Source organism: Tupaia chinensis, unplaced genomic scaffold (genome assembly GCF_000334495.1).
Source record: "Tupaia chinensis unplaced genomic scaffold, TupChi_1.0 Scaffold000386_1, whole genome shotgun sequence".
Lineage (NCBI taxonomy): Eukaryota > Metazoa > Chordata > Mammalia > Scandentia > Tupaiidae > Tupaia > Tupaia belangeri.
In genome coordinates, this window is record NW_006159888.1 from 2,397,083 (window position 1) to 2,413,538 (window position 16,456).

At 42.1% G+C, this 16,456-nt stretch overlaps 1 protein-coding gene across 1 annotated transcript in view; it reads left to right on the forward strand.

The window, feature by feature from the left end:
- SAP130 (Sin3A associated protein 130) overlaps positions 1-16,456 on the forward strand; it is an 83,353-nt gene that overhangs the window by 5,536 nt on the left and 61,361 nt on the right. The window contains 5 exon segments of the mRNA XM_006153677.3: positions 7,269-7,504; positions 8,217-8,375; positions 9,818-9,929; positions 11,420-11,544; positions 13,726-13,850. Of these exon segments, the coding sequence (XP_006153739.1) occupies positions 7,269-7,504; positions 8,217-8,375; positions 9,818-9,929; positions 11,420-11,544; positions 13,726-13,850 (757 nt within the window).

Consider the following 16,456-nt stretch of genomic DNA (forward strand, 5'->3'; position numbering starts at 1 on the left):
AGCAAAAACCCCCCTAAAAAAAAAAAAAAAAGTGGGGGAAAACAATATTGTAATCTTGGGGGTTAAAAAAAAAAAAAGAAAGAAAGATTTTAGGTGATTAAAAAAAAACACTAATTATAAGAGAAATTGTGGTTGGCCAGCCAGTCGGCATAGAGGTTAAGGTGACTAGATCCCTCATGGCCAATTGCTGTTTGAGTCTCAGACCTCACAGCTTGTAAGACATACCAGGACCAGTTGGTGGTATGGTGGTTTGGGTGCTGGACTCCCATATGACCTACCCCAGTTCGAGTCTTGGACCTGGCAGCTTTCTTTCTCACTTTCCCTCTCTTTTTCTCTGGTGAGTACACGTGCCCTATAGAAAAAAATTTAAAGTAATAATAATACGTAAAAATTATAAAATTCTTTTTAAGGTCTTTGCCAAGTACATGTACTTGCCTAAGAGAGACAAAGACCGTGAGAGGGAAATTGAGAAATCACCTCCCGGGGGGATGGTTATGCTACTGTCCCTTCTTCGTTCACCTCCTGGGATCTTGGGCACACATGCACATGAGCCCAGTGTGATTCTCAAGCTACTGAGTTCAGGACTCACCACAGTTGACCACTTGAGAGTCCAGTGACGTAACCACTATACTACCTTCTGGCCCCTAAAAATTATTAAATTCAAAAAAAAATTACCAGGCATACATGTACTTGCCTAAGAGAGACAAAGACCGTGAGAGGGAAATTGAGAAATCACCTCCCGGGGGGATGGTTATGCTACAGTCCCTTCTTCGTTCACCTCCTGGGATCTTGGGCACACATGCACATGAGCCCAGTGTGATTCTTAAGCTACTGAGTTCAGGACTCACCACAGTTGACCACTTGAGAGTCCAGTGACGTAACCACTATACTACCTTCTGGCCCCTAAAAATTATTAAATTCAAAAAAAAATTACCAGGCACATGTGTATGTGTGCCCAAAACCCAAGAGGAGAATGAAGAAAGGATTGCAGTGTGGCCATTCCCTCTGTGGTAGGGTTGTTTTCTTTTTCTTTCTCTTTCTCTCACTCTCCCTTATGAGCACACATGCCCTATAGCAAAATTAAACCAAAAAAGAAATAATAAAGTTGATTGATTGTACTTAATGATTAAAAATGGCTGCTCTTTGGGAACCAGCAGTTAGCGTAATGGCTATGTCGCTGGACTCCCACGTAGTCGACCGCGGTTCGTGTCCCGGACCCGGTGGCTTAAAACTCACGCCTGGCGCGTGTGCGTGCGTGCCCAAGATCCCGAGAGGAGAATGGAGGAGAAGGGATTGCAGCGTGACCATCCCCCCTGGGGAGTGATTTCTCGCTTTCTGTCTCTATGTCTCTCTCTGTCTGTCTGGCGAGCGCACGTGCCCTACAGTGAAAATCTCTCCAAAAAAAAAAAAAAAAGGCTGCTCTTTGAGGCCAGTAGGTCACAGGGAGGTTAAGATGGCTAGATTCCACATGGCCAAGTCCATGGTTGGAGTCCTGGACCAGTGACTTGAAAATCATGAGAGGGGGCTGGCAGGTGGCATGGTGGTAAGGGTGCTGGACTTCCACATGACTGACCATGGTTCAAGTCCCAGACCTGGCGGCTTGCTTTCTCTCCCTCTCTCTCTCTCTCTCTCGTCAAATTAAAATAAACAAATAAATAAATAAAGTTAAATAAAAAATAATTCTTAAAAGAAAAATAAAAGAAAATCATGAGAGGGCCTTGTGTGTGCGTCCAAAATCCCTAGAGGAGACAGAAAAGATTGCAGTGTGGCCATCTTCCTCAGGAGGGTCATTTCTCATCTTCTTTCTCTGTACGTCTGTCTCCAGCAAGTACACGCACCCAATAACAAAAATCTAAAAAAAAAAAAAAAAAGACTGCTCTTCAAAAGATACCATTAAGAAAATAAAAGGTGACAGGCTGAGAGAAGACATTTGCAATAAATATATCTATAAATGACTTATATCCTGAGTATATATAGAACTCTTATAACGCAATAGTAAAAAGTCAAGCCTGTTTTTTTTAATTAGCAAAATATCTATATAAGTATATCACCAAAAATGCAATTGTGTCAATGCCAAAGTAGCATATGAAAAGATGCTCAGCACTGTTAATCCTCAGCATGATGCAAATTGAAACTACAGCAAGAGGTCGGTGGCACAGTGTTCAGGTAGCTGGACTCATATGGGAAGGTCCAGATTCGTGTCCTGAGGTCTATTGTGAATGCCAGGTGCATGCATGCTGAGAGATAGGCAGACAGTGTGCGTGGGAAGATCCTGTTGGGGTGGTCGCCTGCCTGTCTTTCTGTCTAGTAAAAGAAGTAAACTTTAAAAAAAAAAAAGTACAGAAACTACTGCACATCTACTAGAATGACTGCAATTAGAAAGATCAACCATCCCAAGTATCGGAATGGATGTGTGGAGTAAGTAGAACCAGTGCATTATTGGTGGAAATTCAAAATGGTTTAGTTGCTTTGCAAACAATTTGGTAATATCTTATAAAATGAAATATCCCACACCACTATGAAGTCCTGTTCCTTAGGTATTTACCTAAGATAAATAAGAACATGTGTTTATTTTACTTACTTATTTTAGTTTTGCTGTGGGGCATGTGCCCTTGCCAGATAGAGGGAAAGAAAACACCCCTCAAGGAGGGTGACCACACCACATTTCCTTCTTTCATACTCTCCTCTTGGGATTTTGGGCATATATGCATACATGCCTCATGTATTTTTCCAACTGTCAGGTCCTAAGACTTGAACTGTACAGTCAACCATGAAGGATCCAACTACCTTAACCTCTGCAATACCTGGCTGGTCCAGAACATTTGTCTATAAAAAGGCTTATGCTCAGATTTCATATAAGTTTTATACATAATAGCTGAAAACTGAGAAGAACCCAAATGTTTATCCACTGATGACTGGATAAGCAAGTGTGATATATCTATGCTCTGAAATACTACTCAGTAATAAAAAGGTCCAGAAAACTAATAGGTTCATATTCATGAACCTCAGAAACATACTAAGGGAAAGAAGCCAATCACAGGACCACAGATTATAGGAATCTGTTTGTGGGAAATTGCAAAGACAAAGCTGTAGTAGCAGAAAGCAGATTAATGGTTTCTAAGGAGTAGGAGGGAGGAAATTGATTACAAAGGGGCATGGGTAAACTTGGAGGAATGGAAAATGTTCTGATCATGACTAGGTTGTATTATACTACAGTACAAGGGGTCTTCAAAAAGCTTATGAATGTGTGTATTAAAAAAAAACTGCATGGTTTTCAAAATTTTTCACACTGAAATCAACTTGTATTTTAATTCCAATTTTCAGAGACTTTTAGAAGTCCCCTCATATACTTTTGTGAAAGTATAATGACTTTGGCATAAAGAATTAGTGAACTTTATTTGTAAATCATTTCTTAGTAAAACTGATTTTTTAAATGGACAAAAAATTATGCTTCCTAAGAAGAACTTATTTATTTAATTTCATTTGTTATTATTATTTTTTAATTTGACTAGAGAGAGAGAGAAAAGGGAAATGAGAAAGCAACCCCCCAGGTCTGTGACTTGAACTGCTGTTGGCCATGTGAATCTAGCACCTTTAACCACCATGCTACTGGTCCAGAAATTATATATACTTTACAATAGACAAAATTTATGATTGACTGATAATCAAATCAGAAGATATTCAGCATTCCTACTCATCATAGAAATGTTCATTTAAATCATAATGAAATGCATACTGCATAGCCAGTAGAAGGGCAGCATGTCTGACGTTGGTGAGGATGAGGAGCATCGGAACTGTCATATACTGCTAGTGGAAATATAAAATGGGACAATGGTTTGGAAAGTGCTTTAGACTTAACAAAATTAAACATGTACTTATACTTTACTAGAGTAGTTTTTTTTTTTTTTTAAGAATATATTTATTAATTTTTTATTTTTTTAATTTGACTGGGTGGGGGCGGGGGTTGCAGAGTGAAAAAGCAAGCCGCCAGGCCTGGGACTCGAACTGTAGTCTACCATGTGGGAATCCAGTGCCCTTAACCCCATGCCACCTGCCAGCCCCTCTGAAGTGGTTTTATAAATAAAAATTTTAAAAGTTCTGATGCGAAGGGAGAAAAATTGCCCGTTTGTATCTGTGGCTTCCACATCTGTGGGTTCTGCATCCACGTATTCATCCACCTGCAGACTGACTTCTGTGTGGAACTAACAGATAAAGGAGGATGTGGAAGGCCGACCATACTACAGCATTTTGCATGAGAGATTTGAGCATCCACAGATATGATACTGGTATCTGTGGTGGGAGAGCAGTATCTTCGAACTAGTCTCTGGCGAATGTTGAGGGATGACGGTATAGCAAAATAGAAAATATACATTTGCTTATTTAACTAAGCACTTGAATTTTAGAAATTTTGTACTGAAGAGAGCACTGGACAAGGTTGTTGGATTAATGGGAATTTGGAGGGGGGGAGCCTAAAAGCTCATCAGTGGTATAATGATTATAAAAGTTCAAAAATAGGCAGTATTAATCTATGGTGTTCTAAGTTAGGCTAGTGGGTATCCTCTGGAGGAATAGTGACTGGATAGGGGCTGAATGAACAAGGTATCTGGTGAACCAGTAATACTTTGTTTTTTTGAGCTGGTAACTCAGGTATATTGAGTTTGCAAAAGTTCACTGAGCTGCACAGTGAACATTTGTGCATTTATATTTATGGAGGCTCTATTGCAATGAAAAAGTTAAATAAATAGAAACCTACCCAAAACTTAAAAGGTGAGAAATATCTAAAGGTTTTATGAAAATTTTAATGCTTGGGACCAGCAGTTAGTGTAATGGCTATGTTGCTGGACTCCCATGTAGTTGACCACGGTTTGAGTCCCGGACCCGGTGGCTTAAACTCACACCGGCTGGGTATGCGTGCGTGCCCAAGGGAGGAGAAAGGAGAAGGGATTGCGGCGTGGCCATCACCCCTGGGGGGTAATTTCTCGCTTTCTGTCTCTCTGTCTCTCTCTCTCTTTCTGGTGAGCACACGTACCCCATAGCAAAAAGACTCTCCAAAAAAAAAAGAAAAAGAAAATATTAATTCTTGGTACTTTTCAGAGATGGATTTAGGAACAGCTTTGCTTTCTGAATAATTTAGGTTTTCCTACATAAGTAGATATCCTACATAAAGATACTATCTTTACATTCAGAAAAGTAAGAATGTTAATATTATTTTGGAAGGGTCCAGCAGGTGGTGTGGTGGTTAGGACACTGGACTCCCACATGGCTAACCATGGTTTGAGTCCCAGACCTGTCAGTTTGCTTCCTCACTTTCTCTTTTTCTCTCTGTCTCTCTGGTAAAACTGAATAATAAATAATAAACTAAATAAAATAAATATTTAAAAAATATATATTATTTTGGGGAACCAGCAGTTAGCGTTATGGCTATGTCGCTGGGCTCCCACGTAGTCGACCACGGTTCGCGTCCCAGACCTGGTGGCTTAAAACTCACGCCGGGCGTGTGTGCGTGTGTGCCTAAGATCCCGAGAAGAGAATGGAGGAGAAGGGATTGCGGCGTGACCATCCCCCCTGGGGGGTGATTTCTCGCTTTCTATCTCTCTGTCTCTCTCTCTGTCTGTCTGGCGAGCACATGTGCCCTATAGCGAAAAAATCTCTCAAAAAAAAATATTATTTTGGAAAAGTGATAGACAAATGGGAGTAAGTTTTCCCCACAAATTTCCTTAATTACATTAATATTTGTTCTTTTTTTTTTTTTTAATTTTTGCTATAGGGTGCATATGCTCACTGGAGAGAGACAGAAGTAGAGAGAGAAGGAAATTAAAAAATTACCACCACCCACCTTCCAGGGGGACAGCCACACAGCAGTTCTTGTTTGCCCATTGTCCTTTCCTGATTTGAGGCATGTGTGCGCATGTACCTGGAGTGATTTTCAAGCCACTGGGTCTGGGACTCGAACTACGAGTTGACTATGTGGGATCCAGCTGCATTAATGTCCACACCACCTTCTGGCCTATATTCATTGATATTTTTAAACATAATTTAAAAATAAGTTATATATTCTTGGGATTAACAATTCCAAAAGAAAAATAGTGAACAGTGAAAAGTGTTTCCTTCATCCCTGGCCTCTCTTCTTGAAAAATACGTCCTGGAGTTAGTAAGTATATTTAAAATATCTTTCTAAAGTCAGGACTTTTTTTTTGAGAGAGAGTTTTGCTATAGGATGCGTGTGCTCACCAAAGATACAGAGAGATAGAAAGAGAGAAATCACCTCCCAGGGGGATGGCCACACTGCATTCTCTTCTTCTCCATTCTCCTCTCAGGATTTTGGGTACACACACAAAACACACCTGGCATGAGTTTTAAGCCACCAGGTCTGGGACTCGAACCATGGGTCAACTATGTGGGGGTCCAGCAACATAATTATTACACAATCCGCTGGTCCCTAGAGTCAAGACTTTTTTTTTTCTTTTTTTTTTTTTAACTTTTTTTTTTTTGGAGAGGTTTTTGCTACAGGGCACGTGCGCTCGCCAGACAGATAGAGAGAGACATAGAGACAGAAAGCGAGAAATCACCCCACAGGGGGGATGGTCACGCCACAATCCCTTCTCCTCCATTCTCCTCTTAGGATCTTGGGCATGCACGCACATGCGCCTGGCGTGAGTTTTAAGCCACCGGGTCCCGGATGCGAACCGCGGTCGACTACGTGGGAGTCCAGCGACATAGCCATTACGCTAACTGCTGGTTCCCAAGACTTTTTTTAAAAAGTATTTTAACTGTTATTATCTTATATCCTGTATGACACTTTCAACTATTTGAGCTCTTTTTAGATGGTTGCCAGACCCTTTGTTTAGAAGGGTAGAAAGCCTTGGTATTTTGAAGAAATCTCTTTTCCACAGTTGTGAATCTTGGATTTGATCTGCATCAGGATAATCAATGCCTAAATTCTCCTTAAGAAAACCTCACAAGGAAATGGTCAGTTCATCAGCCCTTAGACTTTTGTTTTTAAGAGTTATTTATTATTATTGTTCTTCCATTTGACCAGGGGAGACACACGGAGAGAGGGAGAGAGAGAGAAAGCAAGCTGCCAGGTCCAGGACTCGAACTGCGGTCAGCCATGTGGGAGTCCAGTGCCTTAATCACCACGCTGCCATTTGCCATCCCCTGCCCTGAGACTTAACTGCATGCACATGCAGCTCTGAGCTGTCCATGCAGCCACATCAGTTAACAATAGGAGACTGCAACTTACTGTCTTGCCTCAATGTTTTTGCCAGTCAACGACGAACCTGGTCGCGATGCTGATGTCAGTGGCCGGGAGCACATGGGCTCTAGCAGCTCCCTCCAGTCCCGGGAGGAGAAGCAGGAGCCTGTTGTGGTAAGGCCCTATCCACAGGTGCAGATGTTGTCTACACACCATGCCGTTGCATCGGCCACACCTGTCGCAGTGACAGCCCCGCCAGCACACCTGACACCAGCAGTGCCACTCTCATTTTCAGAGGGACTCATGAAGGTAATGCCTAGGTTTAAAATTTCACAGTGAACCACAGCTAAAGACTGGCTGACATTTGTAACAGCTTTCATAAACTCTTAGGCTGTGTCCTGGGAGCATCCTTCATTTTCATTTTCTCCTTTGACTCATCAGTTCAGCTCTTGGATATAATGCAAAGATTGCTGTTATGCGGTGCCTAGTCTGTGCTGTTGGGCAGTTGGCATCATGGGATCTTTGCTGTCATTCATGTTGACACTGATATTATTCAGCCTATGAGTATGCTGAGTGAGTTTTATCTTGGAGTGATACTCTTCTCCAAGGTTTGTTTTCATAGTTGGTTTGGGGGTATTGAGAATATCATCTTGTTTGTTACGATGGGGGCTATGTTTCAGGTATTGCGAGTTTTGTTTACTTCTGCCCAAACATGGGAGGCAGAGTAGCATAGGAGAAAGGGCGTGGGCTATGAGCCATACAGATCTGGGCTTTATTCCCAGATCTAGTTCTTACTGTGTGGCTTTGAGCAGACACCTTGTCTTGCTTGGTATGTCTCATCATCTGTAAACTGGAAATGCTAGTACTTCACTGGGAAAGCTGTGATGCTAAGAGATGAAACGTATGGGGCTATGGCACCTTCCCTGGCATGCTCCAATTTGATTTGTGTACTTTTAACTGTAGAGAAATGTACCATAAGGACAAGGCTATTGATAAGTTTTGTGTGGTTTTCTGTTTACAGCCACCCCCGAAGCCTACCATGCCTAGCCGTCCCATTGCTCCTGCTCCACCTTCTACCTTGTCACTTCCTCCCAAGGTTCCAGGGCAGGTTACCGTTACCATGGAGAGTAGCATCCCTCAAGCATCAGCCATTCCTGTGGCAACAATCAGTGGACAACAGGTGTTTTTCCTCTTAATTTGCTGATTTTCAAACTGAGATACCAAACGGTTGATCATCATCTACTGAATGCCAGCAGTACATTAGGCACTATACCAAATAAGAAAATAAACATTCACTGATGTGTGCAAAGGTAGGATAGTAGATTTGGAAGAGAAGAATAGCTTAGGAGAAGCAACCAGTGTACAGTAGTGATTGAGTCAGTATTTATTGAGCTGCTGCTATCTGCTAAGTTTTTTCCTCAGTGTGCAAGGCACATCTCAGTAAGAGGATCCAGGTCCCTGTTCTGGGTAGAGAACAAGCTCACAGCAGTGGTGTCTGCGGTGCTTCTCCATGTGCTTTTCCAAGGACAACAGGACCGCGTCTAGGGATCCTGGCAGGTCCCTTCAGGCAGCCCTCTAGTGGTGAACGCTGATTTCAGTCTCCTATATTAAGTTTACCTTATTTTTTTTTCTCTACAATGTTGTGATCCAAATCCATTGTGTGTATTTGGATTTTAAAGTATTTTAAATTATCTGTGAAAGAAACCAAAACCTCAGAAATCTTGAAAACTTCACCTTTCATGTTTTCAAGAAAAACTGATACTCCAGAAAGATGCATTTTTTTTTTCTTTTTCTATACTGCTGAGTACTTGCAGAAGTTGGGATCCCCCACTGGAGAAGCACAGATCAGAGAGTTGGGAGAAGTAAGGAGGGGACATTAGAGGGGTGAGTAGAAGAAGCAGCAGGGAGAACCAGCAGTTAGCGTAATGGCTATGTTGCTGGACTCCCACATAGTCAACCACGGTTCACATCCCGGACCTGGTGGCTTAAACTCATGCTGGGTGCGTGTGCGTGCGTGCCCAAGATCCCGAGAGGAGAATGGAGGAGAAGGGATTGTGGCGTGACCATCCCCCTGGGGGGTGATTTCTCGCTTTCTGTCTCTATGTCTCTCTGTCTGTCTGGCGAGTGCACGCACTCTGTAGCGAAAACCTCTCGAAAAAAGGTGCAGGGAAGTCCCTGTTGGATGCCAACCAAGAGATCTCCTGTGTAGCCTAAAGAATGAGTGAATATAGTCCCTTCCCCGTTCTCTTTAAAGGAGATAGTGAGAATGGGGGGAAAAGAGCATTGGGCCCAGGCAGAGAAAACAAGCGTGAAAGGCTAATATTGCAGAGGAGAGCTTCTAAAAGTAGATGGCCAAAGATGTCATCTGTTCCTGGGATCTAGCAGCTCACTGGACCTAAAGCAGCTGGTGAAACCTTACAGGCACTTCTCACGTGCCTGTTGTCACTTATCATTATACAGTGTGATGTGCCAAAAAAGCCAAAGCTGAGTCCTCAGCCCTTCCCTTGGGATACTCACTGTGTAAAGGGAACACCCTGACCCACATTTGGAGGCAACTGACTTCCTAGAGGCTGTGGCTAAGACCAAGCACGTGAAAATAACATTACTCCCTGTTTCTTCCAGGGACATCCCAGTAACCTGCATCACATCATGACCACGAATGTGCAGATGTCGATCATCCGCAGCAACGCTCCTGGGCCGCCTCTTCACATTGGGGCTTCTCACTTACCTCGAGGTAAAGACTGCACTTCTCAGACTCCAAGAAGACAATTGCAGATACACATTTGGTAAAAGATAGGGTAACGCAGAACATATTCAGAATCAGCTTAGTAAAGTTGCAGGACAGTAGAGATAAATTAGAACTATGCATTTTTTCGCATGGTCTGGTGTGTGCTTATTATAGTTGTGTCACAGCAGCTTGTTTGTGTTAAAGCAATTCAAATTTTTTGGTATGGTTTTAATGTTCTTCACTCTTCTTGTAAGTAGCCTGAGGTGATCATTGAAGATTGTTCACTATTCACTTGATTTAGAGAACCCCCCCAAATCATGCAAGTCAAGAGGTTCATGTCTTCGTGTTTACTTTAAGAACACCTGTGAAACTGCCCAGGCCATCAAGGGTATGCATATCCGAAAAACCACCAAGTATCTGAAGGATGTCACTTTATCGAAGCATTGTGTGCAGTTCCATTGTTAGCATAAAATAAATGTACATTAAAAAAAATCCAAAACCCCTTTTTAAAAATTATTTAACTTGATCCATTTATTTATTTATTTTAATTTGACCAGGAAGGGATAGAGTGAGAGAAGGAGTGAGAGATGATGTGAGAAAGCAAACTACCAGGTCTGGTACTTGAACCAAAGTCAGCCATGCGGAAGTCCAGCGCCTTTAACCACCATGCCATCTGCCAGTCCCTGTTCTTTAAACAGAGGAGAAATGCCTCAAAGCTAAGATAGTCTAAACATGGTCTTCGTTGTAAATAAATAAATCATAAATATCAATGCTGAGTGTTTTAAAAGGCTAGTGTTAATGGTTAATTATTTTTATTAACATAAGAATAAGATTAGTTTATTCTTATAGGTCTAAAAGATTGTGAGGTAATGCATTTAATGAGTGCAGTCCAGAAATTGTTACCTTCCATTGAGGAGTGTAAAATAGCTGGAGATTGTTGACAAAATCAAGTTAACAAACATAAAACCAGGTTTATTTAGTCAGGATAACACATTGGTTCCCAAAGTATGGTTCACAGGGGTCTGAGGGTCAAAACTACTTGTGAGAATGCACCAAGATGCTGTTTGCCTGTTTCCCAGTGTTGCTATCTGCATGAGTGGTGCAAAGGAAGCAGTGGGTAAAATGAAGTGTCCACTGTCGGGTAGGTAAAATGCTCGCGCCTTCGCCAGAATTTACACAGTAGTGCCACATTCCTGTGCATTATGTACTTTTGCTGCTGCGCACTGCACTTAATAAAATGAAACAAAATAACAGTTTCATTTAAGAATGACCTTAAAGAAGCAGTGCAAAATATTAAACTTATTAAATCTCAACCCTTGAGTACACATTTTCTTAATCTTCCATTTGATGAGATGAGAAATACACAGAACCTGCTTCAGCTGAATGCCAACATACTATCTGAATTTTAGAAATTTTTCTGATTTTCCTTGGGAATATAATGGGATCTGTTTAATTGTGAGCCTTATGAACCAGTGCTTATAAAAACATGTTTCTAGGTGCAGCTGCTGCCGCCGTGATGTCCAGTTCTAAGGTAACCACGGTCCTGAGGCCGACCTCGCAGTTGCCAAACGCTGCCACAGCTCAGCCAGCAGTCCAGCACATCATTCACCAGCCCATCCAGGCATGTAGGGGTCAGGGTTCTTGGCCAGCAGGTGTCGGTGCTTGGTTGGAGTTACTCTGTCAGGCCCAGTAAAGTCTTTGGCCTCAGTGACTTTCAATCTAGTTGCCAACGTATAGGAGAGTTTAAAAGATAGTGTCATGTAGAAAGCTGTAGGAATGCAGAAGAGAGGAAGTAGGGAAGGCTTTTTGTAAGGGCAGGTGTGGTAATGAGGGTTCAGAGAAGTGAAGAGGAAGTGAAGGGGAATGAACAAGGGCAAGGAAGAGGGATGTGTATAGACAGTGTTTAGTAAAGTCTAGCTAGATTAGAGAGGGATTTTGATCTGGAAAAGGGTCTGTGAACCTCTAAAAAGGTCTATGCATTATTTTATGTATATATGAGGGAAATTCATAAAGTTTGTGGGAAAAGTGAAAGTAATTTATAGGTTTGTTTTGATGCAAAAATTTTAAAAATCTGCATAGTTTTTTCAAAATACCCATTTTCCACAGACTTTTTGAAGACTCCCTCATCCAGGCATTTCAGCTTGTTTGTTAAGGAAATCTATGGCATCATTATTGGTGAAATGTAATATATTCATAGGTGTTAATATGGTATGTGTAAACTGGGGAGACTCACACAGTGTGTGTAAGATTATTTTGTAGACCATAGAAAGCCACTTTTTAACACATTAATATTGGTCAAAGAAATAACCTTTGAAAGAGTAATCTAGCTAAATTACATAGAGAGGTGGAAATTCAAACAGGCAGGTAATGCGTAAAAGCAGCCATGCTTAAGACAACAAGAAGAGTCCTGATAAGGACCAGGATAGTATAAGTCCATTCCAAAGCTTTCACGTTATAATAAAACAGCAAACTTTGCTGGCCAACAAAGCCCAGGGCAACTAGGCACCTAAGGGTATGTGTGGTGAATATGAAGGATGGAAGAAAGACAAGATAGGGAACTCACTAGAGAAAAAGATGGTACAGTAGCCCCTTGTGAGGCTGGCAACTGTCCTCAGTAAGAGCAGCAGGTAGAAGCGCTGGTGGTGACAAGCAAAAACACAGAGCATTCAGAGGTTGGTGATTTACTGCATGTATCAAGGTCAAGAAGGAGGGATAGGGCCATAGTGCAGTGGGTAAGTACTGTGCATACAGAGCTGAATCCCACATGACCAAACACTATCTGAATCCTGCCCTTGGCTTAAGAAACATGTTGAATGTGCGAGTACTTATACCTCAACTCCTGACAGGATAGAGAAATGGAGGAAGAAGAAGGATTGTGGTTGACAGCACCCCATTGGGGCGTTCTCTGTCACGCATGCAAACACATTCACCCTTGGCCAATTAACCAAAAAAAAGGACAAATCAGTAGAACTCAAGCAAATGGAAGAATGACACTAGACAAGCAGGTGCATCCCAGGTTGGAGCTGTCACATGAAGATTTTATACAGAGAGGTAGGGAAAAAAAAAAGGCATTACATCCAAATGAGAACATGTGGAAAGTGAATACCCTGGATTTTCAACTAGCAAAGAATATTGTGACTCTGCCATTTTCATGCAACTTAGGTGGCCTGAGAGCCCACAGTGCTGTTGCTGATTAGGTGATAGTATAAAATGTCTATACCCAGACCAATAGCATAGCTGTGGAAAATCTAGTTAAATGGAAACCTGGTTAAAATCCTAGTTTGTGTTAGTTGTAAGGCAGATTTTTTTTTCTTAATTTTAGTTTTTGCCTATAAGTTGCATGTGCTCTCCAGAGATAGGAGGAGAGAGGGAAAGTGAAAAATCACCTACCATAGGGGATAGCCATGCAGCAATCTCTTTATTCATCTCTCTGGATTTTGGGGACACACACATAATGTCTGGTGTGATTTTTAAGCTGCCTGATCTGGGATTTGAACTCATAGTCAACCATGTGGGATCCAGCACCTTAAATTACATGCTACCTGTTGGCTCCCACAGGGCAGAATTTTGACTCCACTCATATTTTGAGAGGATGTACTGTCCAATCAAATTAGGATGTTTTGATTATTCTAACTCTTATAACAACTTACTTGAAAATAGAATTTCTTATTCAGAAGGGTGAGAATTTGTTTTCATTTTGGACATAAACATACTTAACTGAATGCCCAAGTTTCAAATTAAACTTTCAGTATTTGGCTTTTACTTTTTGTTTTAAATGTTTTTCCTTAACTTCTTTTGGCAGTCACGTCCACCTGTCACAACCTCTAATGCCATCCCTCCTGCTGTGGTGGCAACTGTCTCAGCCACCAGAGCTCAGTCTCCGGTTATCACTACAACAGCAGCACATGCTACTGATTCAGCACTGAGGTATGTTTAGGGGTGTGAGATGGAGCTGCCGTGCCATTCTCCCTCCCTCCCTTTTACCTTTCCTTCCTCACTTTTCCATTTAACTCAAAATCACATTGATGAGTGTTATTTTAGTTTAACCAGTTATTTTCTTAATAAGATTATCTTTTAACAAATTAATTACTTTTATAAGTGAGAGAGACAGGAAGAGAGAGAGAGACAGCACCCTCAGTAGGTTTTTTTTGTTTGTTTGTTTTTTTTTGAGAGATTTTCACTGTAGGGCGCGTGCGCTCGCCAGACAGAGAGAGACATAGAGACAGAAAGCGAGAAATCACCCCCCAGGGGGGCTGGTCACGCCGCAATCCCTTCTCCTCCATTCTCCTCTCGGGATCTTGGGCACGCACGCACACGCGCCCGGCGTGAGTTTTAAGCCACCGGGTCCGGGACGTGAACCACGGTCGACTATGTGGGAGTCCAGCGACATAGCCATTACGCCAACTGCTGGTTCCCATAGGTTCTTGATAACATAATCTACCCTCGGCTTCATCCATCTGTGGGCATGGCACGCATACACTTGGTGTGCTCAGAGAGATTTCTGAGGTAAGCCTAGAAATCCCAAGTGGCCCTGCAGAGTCACATTTTATTGCTGTACCACTGCCTGACCTCTTTTTTTTTTTTTTTTTTTTTTTAATGAGCTTTGTGTAATGCATGTACTTGCCAGAAAGACAGAGAGAGACGTCACATTTTATCTCTGTCCCACTGCCTGCCCTCTTTTTTTTTTTTTTTTTTTTAATGAGCTATGTGTAATGCTCTAGATATTTTCAGTAAAGCAGTGAACAAATTCTTGCTCTCAGAGAACTTCTATTTCAAAGGGCTAGAGACAATAAAATACAGCCTTTTAAGTGGTACGGAGTATTTTGGAGAAAAATAAAGTAGGGTAAAGGGGATTTGGCATAACAGTGACAATGGTGAAGTGGGGGTTACCGCTTCGTATAAGATGGTTAAAGAGGACTTTGTGTTTAGGACACAGTTGAGCAGAAAACAGAAAGACATAAAATGAGCCAGATGCTTATCTGAGAGATTAGCATCATATATAGTGGTAACAGTAAATGCCAAGGCTCTGAGGCAGGAGTGTGTTTGCCACACAGGGAGTAGCAAGAGGGCCAGTAGTGGGACCATGCTAAAGATTAGTTTATGAGGTCACAGGGTCCCTAAGTCATGTAGTACTTATGAACCACACTAAAAATTTGAGCTTTACTGGGCATAATAGAAAGCCTTGGCAGAGTTTGGAGCCGAGCATTGCTGTGATTTGAAGTTTTAGCTGAATCTGTTCACTGGCTAGAACGGTGGTGGAGAGTCTAAGTTAGAAGCAGAGAGATTGTCCAGAAGAGTATAGCCAAATTTAGGAGAGATGGTGACGAAGGTGGAATGACATGGTTAGATTCTGGATAGGTGTTTTTTTTTTTTTTTTTTTTTTTGGAGAGGTTTTCGCTATAGGGCATGTGGGCTTGCCAGACAGACAGAGAGAGACAGAGAGATAGAAAGCAGGAAATCACCCCCCCAGGGGGGATGGCCACGCCGCAATCCCTTCTCCTCCATTCTCCTCTCGGGATCTTGGGCACGCACGCACACGCGCCCGGCGTGAGTTTAAGCCACCGGGTCCGGGACTCGAACCACGGTCGACTACGTGGGAGTCCAGCGACATAGCCATTACGCTAACTGCTGGTCCCAATTCTGGATAGATTTTGAAGGTAAGAGTCAGGGGGCTTTCTGAGGAATTTCATGGGGGTGGAAAAGAAGGAGAAGAGTCAGAATTATACCAGTGCTAGTTGGCTTAATAGGGTGGAACTGCACTAACTTGCAATGGAGAACAATGAGAAGGAATATCAGACTTTGGCCTTGGGTGTATTAAGGTTGTGATGACTTCTGAGCACCCAAGTGGACGCGTTAGGTAAATTTGTGTGGGAGTCTGGAATCCAGGGACAAGATTGGAGGAGACAATCTAGGGAGACAGTATAGATGGGGAAGAAGGTTATGAGAGAAGCCAACCCTACTGAGAAGGCAAGAGAGTAGTGTTTTCGGGAGAACTAAGATTAATTAGGATATATTCATAAAAGAGACCAAGGATATAGGAGATTAGCTAAAGATGAATTTTAAGTTGAGAGGATACAGTGGGAGGATTGGGTATTTGAGAAGGGAGATTTACAGAGCCTTGATGCAGTAAAGTCAGGCTGATAAGGAGTGATCCTGGAGAGATGGTCTCAGAGGCTGTTGATGAGTGACACAATCAGGGATGAAGATATCATGGGATTGGTCATCGTGATCTCCAAACCATGTTGTAGTGAGGCTGTGGGGTTTGGGCCTTGCAAAGAGCTCATAAAGTTTGGGTGGACTTTTTTGATTATTGCCATTGGATGTCAGAGAAATAGCTTTTGGCAGTGTCGGAAACAAGAAATCAGAAGAAAGGATAGTTGGCATGGAGAATAACGTAATTAGAGGCTAGAGGCTATCGGTAGGTCCTGGTTATCAGCTGGAAGCAGGGCAGTGGTGAGAAAAAGGGGAAGGAGTCTGAGATGCCTCCTCAGTTTCTTCACTGCATGAACAAGTAAATGAAAAAGAAATTAGGG